At 44.4% G+C, this 10,467-nt stretch overlaps 1 protein-coding gene across 15 annotated transcripts in view; it reads right to left on the reverse strand.

The window, feature by feature from the left end:
* Positions 1–10,467, reverse strand: part of LOC143738011 (msx2-interacting protein) — a 36,910-nt gene that overhangs the window by 25,739 nt on the left and 704 nt on the right. For 8 of the 15 annotated variants that reach the window (XR_013203809.1, XR_013203810.1, XR_013203807.1 and 5 more), the window contains exons 2-5: positions 9,466–9,786; positions 7,540–8,016; positions 2,467–2,624; positions 1,417–1,769 (exon numbers count right to left, since the gene is read on the reverse strand). Coding sequence is in view for 4 of the 15 variants with exons in the window: in XM_077229852.1 (XP_077085967.1) it covers positions 1,417–1,769; positions 2,467–2,624; positions 7,540–8,016; positions 9,466–9,786 (1,309 nt within the window). In the remaining 11 variants the exon portion in view is untranslated. Of the gene's footprint in view, positions 1–1,416; positions 1,770–2,466; positions 2,625–7,539; positions 8,017–8,380; positions 9,787–10,467 lie in introns of all 15 variants that reach the window. The other 7 variants (XR_013203813.1, XR_013203812.1, XR_013203811.1 and 4 more) reach the window with 7 other exon arrangements.

Below are 10,467 nucleotides of genomic sequence, written 5' to 3' on the forward strand. Positions count from 1 at the left end.
GCGCACGCTCGCTCGTTGACACGCACGCTCGCTCGCTGACACACGCACGCTCGCTCGCTGACACACGCACGCTCGCTCGCTGACACACGCACGCTCGCTCGCTGACACACGCTCGCTCGCTCGCTGACACACGCACGCTCGCTCGCTGACACACGCACGCTCGCTCGCTGACACACGCACGCTCGCTCGCTGACACACGCACGCTCGCTCGCTGACACACGCACGCTCGCTCGCTGACACACGCACGCTCGCTCGCTGACACACGCACGCTCGCTCGCTGACACACGCACGCTCGCTCGCTGACACACGCTCGCTCGCTCGCTGACACACGCACGCTCGCTCGCTGACACACGCACGCTCACTCGCTGACACACGCACGCTCACTCGCTGACACACGCACGCTCACTCGCTGACACACGCACGCTCACTCGCTGACACACGCACGCTCACTCGCTGACACACGCACGCTCACTCGCTGACACACACACACGCTCACTCGCTGACACACACACACGCTCACTCGCTGACACACACACACGCTGACTCGCTGACACACACACACGCTGACTCGCTGACACACACACACGCTGACTCGCTGACACACACACACGCTGACTCGCTGACACACACACACGCTCACTCGCTGACACACACACGCTCACTCGCTGACACACACACGCTCACTCGCTGACACACACACACACGCTCACTCGCTGACACACACACACGCTCACTCGCTGACACACACACGCTCACTCGCTGACACACACACGCTCACTCGCTGACACACACACACACGCTCACTCGCTGACACACACACACACGCTCACTCGCTGACACACACACACGCTCACTCGCTGACACACGCTCACTCGCTGACACACACACGCTCACTCGCTGACACACACACGCTGACACACACACGCTGACACACACACGCTGACACACACACGCTGACACACACACGCTGACACACACACGCTGACACACACACGCTGACACACACACGCTGACACACACACGCTGACACACACACGCTGACACACACACGCTGACACACACACGCTGACACACACACGCTGACACACACACGCTGACACACACACGCTGACACACACACGCTGACACACACACGCTGACACACACACGCTGACACACACACGCTGACACACACACGCTGACACACACACGCTGACACACACACGCTGACACACACACGCTGACACACACACGCTGACACACACACGCTGACACACACACACACACTCTTGATGGAACCCTTCATGGAGGACCGGGGGAAAAATCTAAACATGCTGGTGTTTATATAGTGATGTCGTGAAGCCTCGCAGCCGCTAGTCGGTGGTCAGATGAAGCGTTAGCGGATGCCCGCGTCAGCCGGAGCGCTAGCTAGCGTACCACGATCTCCCCGAAGCGCTGGAAGACGTCGAGCAGCTGCTGGTAGTTGGTGGTCTTCTCCAGGTTCCCGATGAACAGCGTGCGCGTGGCCTTGGGGTGGAACTCGTCTATGCGCCCGTCCAGGGGCCGGAACTCGTTCTCGCTCTCGGTCTCGGGGCCGTTCCAGGCCGTGACCTCGATCAGCATCCCGAAGAACAGCTTGCCCTTGGACACGCTGAGGGCCTTCTCCTGGTCCTCCTGCTGCCGGAAGAACACCAGGCCGTAGCGCTCCTCCAGCGCCCCGTGGATCTGCACCGACGTCACCTTCCCGTACTTCTTAAACTCGTGGAACAGCCCGTCCTTCAGACTCGTATCTGAGGGGTCAACACACACTCCTTTAGATTCAAACGTTTTCCTCATGAAAGAGACGCATTAATGGACCAAGGACTGTAGTATACGTATTTGATCAAACGTAAGCTTTGTGACCAGTTAGGAGAGACAATTCACCCGGAAAAGGACTAAATTTGATATCAGATATATTGCGATGATTAAATTAAATAATATAAATGGCAGGAATGATAGAAGATAGAGTTTAAAAGCAAAGCTAAACACAGCTATAGCTGTCCGTCCAGCTCGTTCAGGCTTTCCCGCATCTTCAAAACACAAATGAAGATATTTTTAATGAAATCTAAGAGATTTCTGGCGCTTTAAAGCGGTCATGAAGAGATGGTCAAATAAACACATATGGATGGATCGCTTTAATCCATCACTGTTTACTCCAGAGTGGTGCTAATATTTATATATATATATATGAAGTAAATTACATTTTTACAAAAAAAAATTCCCGCCCCCTGCGCCGGGAGCTGCAGCTCATTTGCATTTAAAGGGACACGCACACAAAAACTGTGAGGTTTGGCTCACCCTCAATTTAATTTACATTTTAACATGCTATAAAAAAATATCTGTGGGGTATTTTGAGCTAAAACTTCACATTCAAATCAGAGACTTATTTTACATGTTGTGAAAGGGCATTATAGGCCCCTAACCGGTGAGGAGAGCAGAAGTGCTGACCTGTGGAGCGTGTGGGCAGGTTCTGGACCCGGATGCCGAAGCTCCTGCGCGGCTCGTCGGAGTCCATGGCGAGCGCCTGCGCGGGAGGAGCGTGTGTGGCCGTGGACTGCACTGAGCGTGCCCGCGAGCCGTCACTGGAGCTGCTGTTCGAGTCACTGCTGCCAGGACACAACACACACACTTACACACTGCGCTTCAAAGAGAATGCCATCAACTATCTTAGACAAACTACAAGCATTTAACATCATTACAGCATGACAGTAGCGTCTGGTGCTCTTCTGGCAGGTCTGACCAAACAATTTCACTTTTTTTTTATCAGAATGGTATGAAACTTGGTAAAGGTTTTGGCACTTGCTGTGTGAACCAAAAAAAAAAGGTTTAATGATCCTGTAATAGTCGTCACACTTGTGCTCCTGGCGGTCAGAAATGAGCGCATTGGAAACGAATGCGAGACGAGTTTCCTCTAGTGGAAGCGTTTGGAACTGCAGCCGAACAACATCGCACTGAACGCTCATTTACTGAGATATCAGCCTCAAACTTTTAGCACAACTTGATTATTTATGGCTTAGATTCATGTTTTAGAAAATATATATTTCATATAAAAATTAAAAGCAGATTTTTTTTTACATTTTTTGTAATAAACGTAAAATTCTGTAACTAAAAAAAAACAAAAAAAAACCACCAGCAATAACCTGCCAAGTGTCGTCTTTGAAAAGAAATCAAACTTCAGTCTGTGATCTAAAGCATTCAAGATTTACGAGTTTAAGTTGGAAATGTAACTCTCAAAAAGTGAATAAATAGATTATAATTACAGCATAAATATAATTTAGTACCATAAAATCCCCTAAAAATACAAAATAAAAAAAATTATCAAACAAAAATATAGTACATTCATTTCAGTGAAACAAAAAAATAATTTAGGCTATGTCATTTTTGACCGACACACGGAGACGCCAGAGAGTTAAACACGTCTGTAACCCAGCCATTAAAATAATGCAACGATGTTCATTTAGAAGGAATAAGTCATTCTGGTTCTGTTTTTACACATCTTGAAATGCTGACGGTATTGATCAAGCTCAACCCCTCAATCATGGCATCAACTTTAAGAAATGAAAAGTAAAACTGAGTTTGGTCTAACCTGACAGAGAGCTTAATCCAAACTAAACCTGAACTTACCTTATTACAAGCCCGTCACCTAGAGAAATATTTACATTTGACATCACGAGTTTTCATTGGTGTTTTAATTTTAACACTAACTTTGTTTGGCAAAACAGGAATTGTTCACATTTTATTTGATTCCATTTTAAAGGATAAATTAAAATTAAAAGGATAAGCATTATTTTTATTACCACTGCTTTTAATAATACATTTGTATTAAATCATAAAACACAGAATCCAGAAACGTAGACAATTTTTTTAAATGATTTCTGAAAAAATAAAAAAAATTGACAGTTCAATGTTTACTACATTTGATTTAGGGCTGCAGATAACGATTATTTTGATAATCGATTAATCGGACGATTATTTTTTTCGATTAATCGGATAAAAACGTTGTTTTTTTGTTTTGTTTTTTTGTATATTATAATAGTCTTTGATTTTGATTTTTAACTGCTGATCAATAAAATGCAGCTCATATCTGTTGCTTTCGGTGACGTGAACTCCATTAAATCTGCATATAGCGCGGGAATTGAAGAGCGAAAACACATTTATGTGAGCAGGTGTAAATGGAATCGTTTTGATAAATCAGATAGCTATCCGATCTGAGAAAACACAGGAAGTGGCCAGGTGTAAACAGCCCCGGCTTCGGGCGCACTCTTTTTTCTGCCGTCGAAGCAATTGGGACATGGTTTAATTTGTATAATCTTTAGGCTACTCTTTTCTGGCGTCGTGCCACAGACCTAATTTAAATATTATGCAGGAAACAGAAATCCGATCGGTTATCCAGAGGCTACTTAATGTGTACAAATGTAAACCGTGTCCTGATTGGCTAATGATCCGATCTGCTTGATCGCATGTTAATGCCAAGTGTAAACGCAGCCAGAGAGTAGCCAGTTCAGCAATGAGGTTTCTTTACAGGGATAAATTAAGAAATTATGTTTACTTAATTATTCAGTAAAACTACATGTTATTGCAAATATTATTGTTACTTGTTCATCATTGTGTCAGTGTTTTATTCTTGCACGAAGAGCAACATAGTAACGAAACGCATTTGTCCGTTTAGGGCCACCGTAGAGACATGTCGGCGCATTTCAATGATCGGGAACCCGCCGTGTGTGTAGACAGAAACTGCTCAATCTAAAGTAATACAAATATAACGGTTCATTAACCCATTTGTGCTGGATACTGCGCGGCAAAACATTACATCTACCGCCGGTTACTGCGTTGCGCAAGTCTGAACCTCCTGCCGGCTGCTGCGTGGCGCAGCATTTTGTATTCGTCATCCTTTTCATGATGCGTGCAGCATAGAACGCACTGTTATTGGTTAAAATAGAGATGAGGTGGGTCTTGTTGATTTTTTTAAAGACCACATGACTACCCAAATGTACTATGGTTCGCCGAAAATCACGTCAATCAAGCCGACACACGTGCGTTTGTTTTGGATTTTTTTTGGAGACGCGAGCGAGAAAATGGCTACGACAGAGGTGTGTGTGAGTGAGAGCGTGTGTGTATGCAGGCGCGCTTTGGGACATGCTGGTGACGGAAACTAATCGGTACGCCGAACAGACGCGCGGTCAGACACTCTTCAACTCGAAGTGGAACCCTGTCTCCAAAACGGAGATGAAGACATGTGAAGGGGTTTGTGTCTCGCCTTCAGTATTTTGAAGCAGGGATTTCTGGAGGCAGACAAAATTGTAGTACCAGACCATTGCAAACTTCTTTTTCAAGGTAGTGAGGAAACGCGCTCTGTAGCGCTGTGTGTTCGCTGTCGGCTACGCTAGTAACATGACCACACAATATGTCGACCTCCATAGAAGGAGGAGCCCGCGATTATGGAGATATAAATGTCTCATTCTAAGCTAAAACAAACCACTGAAAACATAGTTATGGATCTTATATTGCATTTCTGTCAATAGATCCTCAGAAATATTACACATTGCACCTTTAAACCATTAAAAATGGAATTGAGAAAAATTTTAATGGAAACCACAGAATTTGCTTTGAATTTTGGATCACAGAATCCAAAACTGAATTTAAAAAAAATATTTAGCATTCATTGTAGAATTTGTACAAAATTATTAACTATACAAAATTGAATTATTAAAAATTGAGTTAAACCATTAAAATGGAACCCAGAAAAACTGAAAACATGGAATGTATATCATAGGGTCCTATTTTAAACTGTATCCAGTCGGGGTCATTAATCGCTGCATCGCGATGCATACGTGGACGATTCTGCATCGCAGTAACAGACGACATCAGTTATAGCCTACTGACGTTTCTCTGACGTTATCCGTCACACACTTCTCGCGCCAGCGCAAAAACGGCGGAGGGAGGCGAAACACAAGAGTGTAAAAAAAAAAAAGTGTGATTACATAATTTTGATTACAGTTTCTATACCTTAATACCTGAAAATCTTAAAACATTATTTAAATTGTATCTTTGTTCAGTTGTATCTATTTGTTGCAATTTCAAAATTTGTTCTTTTTTAATTACTGAGTTTTTACTTATTTTGTCTTTAATTCTTGAAGTAGGGCTGGGCGATATGGCTGAAAAAAATTCTTGATAATTGTTTTATCAGTCGATATCGATAATTATCACGAAGTTTAAAGGCAGATTTTTGCTCCTAAGTGAAAGTTGTAGAAACCAGAGTGTTAATTGTGGTTTTAAACTACTATTTATTGTCAGAACATTTCATAAATCTCAGGTAGAACATTCAAATATTTGTCATTTTTCCTTAACATAAATATCTGAATAGAAAAATATATTTCTTAGTTTCTGCATGTGCTAATGGGGGATACTGTTTAAGTCTTGAAACGAGTTTGTGACGCCTGACTTTGATGGCACGTATCTTCAGCACAGTTTTAATATTACATGTTTTGTCTCGAAACGCATATTTGACAGTGAGTTGACAGTAAATCTGCATCCTAACTCAAGCTAATACTACTATGTTAAATTTATGTTCACTAGCAAAAACAGTAACATCTGTTAAAAAAAAATGTAATGACCTCAATTTAATGTGGTAAAATTTAATATTCTGACTGTTTGAATTTTATTAAAATTAACCATTGGTCATCCAGTATCATGCATTTAGATCATAACCACAGATAAAACCAGGCATGGCCTATAGCACCTCACTATCATGGCAAAATGTAACTATGGTTTCTATGGTATTTGTATGAAAAAGAGTAGCCTAAATACATTCATAAATACTGTAATTATATTCCATTAGTCTCCATCAATTCCATGGAACAGCAATTAATACATTGATATGCATTTATTATAATTAATATTAATGTATTAATTCCTTTATGTATATTATATATGTACATTATATAATGTATATCCCACATTTCATGGTGCAGTTAATATTACCAGGCTAACGTTACAGTAAATCCATGGTAAATGATGGGAGTTTGTAGACGGAAAAGCCTTCTGACTGTATCGTTGCGCACAGTGTTTCTCCTGTTCGTCAGCGCCGTTTCCTCTGCCTTTAAACTGCTTTAAATCACTGAGACATTTGTGTTCTTTTGGAGCATAAACATTATCGAATATTTATCGAACTCTTGATATTGTTTTATCGAGAAAAAATTATCATTATCGTTTTATTGCCCAGCCCTAGCTTGAAGTTTATATTAGTTGGGCTAGTTGTTCTTCTATGGTGTTTTTAAACCACAGGCAAACGTTCCTCGTGTAAGTGTCTTTATTTGTTGATTTCTGTTCATGATATTCAGATACAATTACATGTTGTGCAATAACACTCAATGTGAATATTATCTAAGTTTTTTTTTTTTTACCTCATTGAAATTCAAATGATACCCAACCCTACCCTCAGACACGGCAGGATTCTGATAATGAGGTTGTGATGTCATAAACATGAACTGAACCAGGTAGGAACTAGCGCTGGTACAATACCTGCCGCTGCCGGTGCTGCTGGTGCTGCTAGCGGAGTCGGAGCTGGAGGACGGGCTGCGCGAGCGAGAGCGTGGACCCGGAGACGCCGCCGCTCGCTTGGGCGAGTGCGCGGCTTTAGGCGTGTGTCCCGCGCTCCTCTGCGGCGACGGCTGCCGCGACTGCGACGAGTGCGACGACCGGCTCCGCCGATGGTGGTGGTACGTCCGGTCCGTGCGCCGGCCCCTGTCGTCACGGTACGGGTCACGGCGAGCGGAACCAGACAGGGTGAAGGGGTCGCGGATCCGAGGCTCAAAGTGAGACTCGGTCGCGTCGAAGCCTCCGCTAAGAGCGCTAGCAGAAGGGCTTGAGCCAGCAAACATGGAGCGGTCCCTGTAATAGTCCGTGTTGTAGTGGCGTGGCCGTTCAAAAGAGCCGCTGCGCTCGTGGTGTCCGTACGGACTGTGTTCGTACGCCCGGTCCCGTCCGTCAGAACCGCTGCTGTGAGAGAGATAGGGAAGAGACACGACAGAAAGAGGAACACACACACTTAGCTTCCGACTGGATCATTCTCACACAGCTAACTCATCGTATAAATCTAACAGGTTGGTTGAGCCACGGTTTAAATCCGAGCTACACTGAGGCTCTAGCGCTGCTGGAAATGGACTTCTACACCAAACATGCAGTGTTTCTATCCGACTCATGAACCATGCTGGCTATCTGGCTCTGAACGCCACGGGGAAATCAAAGGGTTAATAATAACACAAGGCTCTAGGGTTAGTAAAGAACAGGGGTTAATAGACTATGTGTCTAGGTTAGAGAGAGAGAAAAAGCACAGAGAGGCGTAAGGCAGGGCAATACCAACCTTTTCAGAGCAGTAACTGACCCTACTTATTCCCAATACAATATAGGAGGAATTGTGTGTGAGCCAAAAACAGCGACGGCGGAAAGCGGTCGAAAGAAGCGGATCGGATCCCATTATGCGATCTTCATCCAATCAGGGCTGAGTCGGTTATCCGTACGTCGTCTTGATGCGTTTAACAAAAATAATATTTAGGAAAAACAAATAAAGTCTTTACCAAAAAAAAAAAAACCAGAACTTCTTATGAGAAAAAACATAGCTTTCCACTGGTGAGGAATAATCCGAACGGCGCACAAAAAAAAAAAAACGGTGCGTAATTCCAGCGCATTTACTTCCTCCGAACGGCAGCGATGGGACTTCGCGAACTCTTCTCCCGTACATCCACTCGAGAGCAGGTAATCCAGTTCGGTCTACACCTATACATCCAACATGAGGTTAGATCCAACATTCGGGAAGCGGGAATCTTCCCGTCAAGTCTTCTGGTCTTCGAAGCTTAGTGGAAACATCCCAGCGCGAGCGACGAGCATTAGCGGCCCTCTCTAACGAATGACGTGCGGTGACACGGAGGATGAGATGATGAACCCTGACACACTTACTCCACACGGGCGATTCCTCCTAAATCCACGGCAGTGATACACATCCATGACAGACAGTAGCACAATGACCAGATGGGTGATGGGATACTCGTGCAAGGCAAATGACAACTGACAAAAAGGTTTTGCGATATCACTATTTCCCTCGTTAAAAATCTTGTTTAATCCGTCGTCGGCACATACTTCCACACAGCACCATCCGAGGAATCGTAATATCCCAGATTTGGAGGACGCCTAATATCCAAACTCACCCGTTACGCCTCCGCCGGACTTCGTAATATCCACGTGGGTGATATCCAGCTCATGGCTCACACAGTAATCCCACATTTTGATTTTGAACACCAATCTAATCCACTCATTCTTACATGATAGACAAGGATTAATAATCCCGTGTGCAGGAAGTCAGGCCTCAGAGAACGGAGAATCTGGTCTTAGCAATCAGTATTGTTTTAACCCCACCTCAACCCCTGTATCTGACACCGTAGTCCCACTTACCCGTCTAGTCTGCGTTCATAGCGCCCCTCTCTGGTGTGGAGAGTCACCGGAGGCCCGTACACCGGCCCCACGGCGCTCCTCGAGAACCCTGCAACCTCCCTTCCGTGAGCGCTAGTGGGCGCGGCGTCCTCCAGACCGCGCACAGCGCTAGGCACCGAACCCGGCTCATTGTAATCGGTGCGAAGGTCCCTGTCTCCCATTTTGTTAACGGCGTTGTGCGCCTTCTGAGCACTTTTGATGTCGACGAAATCCACAAAGGCCGCCACGCCGCCCTCGGACCCGCGCTTGCGCAGGACTTTGACGCTCTCCACCCGGCCATACCTGAAAGAGAGGAGCTACTGTAAACAAGGCGTCATGTGACCGGCGTCGGCCACACACACACACACATTTAAAAGTAAAAAATACACTTTCTGACATACAAAAAATTTGTAACTGACACCTTCATAATGATTGTTCTTTAGCCAATTTCATTACGCTTGGCCGCATATTCACTCTACATCCGTTACCGTTTTCACGGATTCACGTTTTTTAGGTTTACACGGCGATGATAACGTTTTTCAAAACTTGCTCCTTCGAAACTATTTCAAAGTTTGCAATCTCGAGCCACCAAACAGTGTATTGTGCAAATGAACGGCCAGAACACGTTTTAAGTTTTCTGTTAAAACGGTGTCGTCTTAGCGGCCCTAAGTTATTAACTAATGATCTTGGCAACGGCAGTGAATCAATCAAAAACTAACTTTATTAGCTGGACAATAACTTTATTCTACAGCTGCTGTAAAGCCAGAATTATCTCTGTTACTTTATTGTCCTAATATCACTGTAAAGCCGCTTTGAAACAACATATGTGTTAAAGCGCTATATAAATAAAGGTGACTTGACTACGAACGCAAAGCGATTTCACAACGGCTTCCTACATTACAGTAATTCAGCTCACTCAACTAAAACACCATACTTACATGTTTATGTAGTGAAACTTCGAGTTTACTTCAGAACTATCGCAGA

This window comes from Siphateles boraxobius, unplaced genomic scaffold (genome assembly GCF_051911475.1).
Source record: "Siphateles boraxobius isolate OS27281-9 unplaced genomic scaffold, OSU_SipBor_1 136, whole genome shotgun sequence".
NCBI lineage: Eukaryota > Metazoa > Chordata > Actinopteri > Cypriniformes > Leuciscidae > Siphateles > Siphateles boraxobius.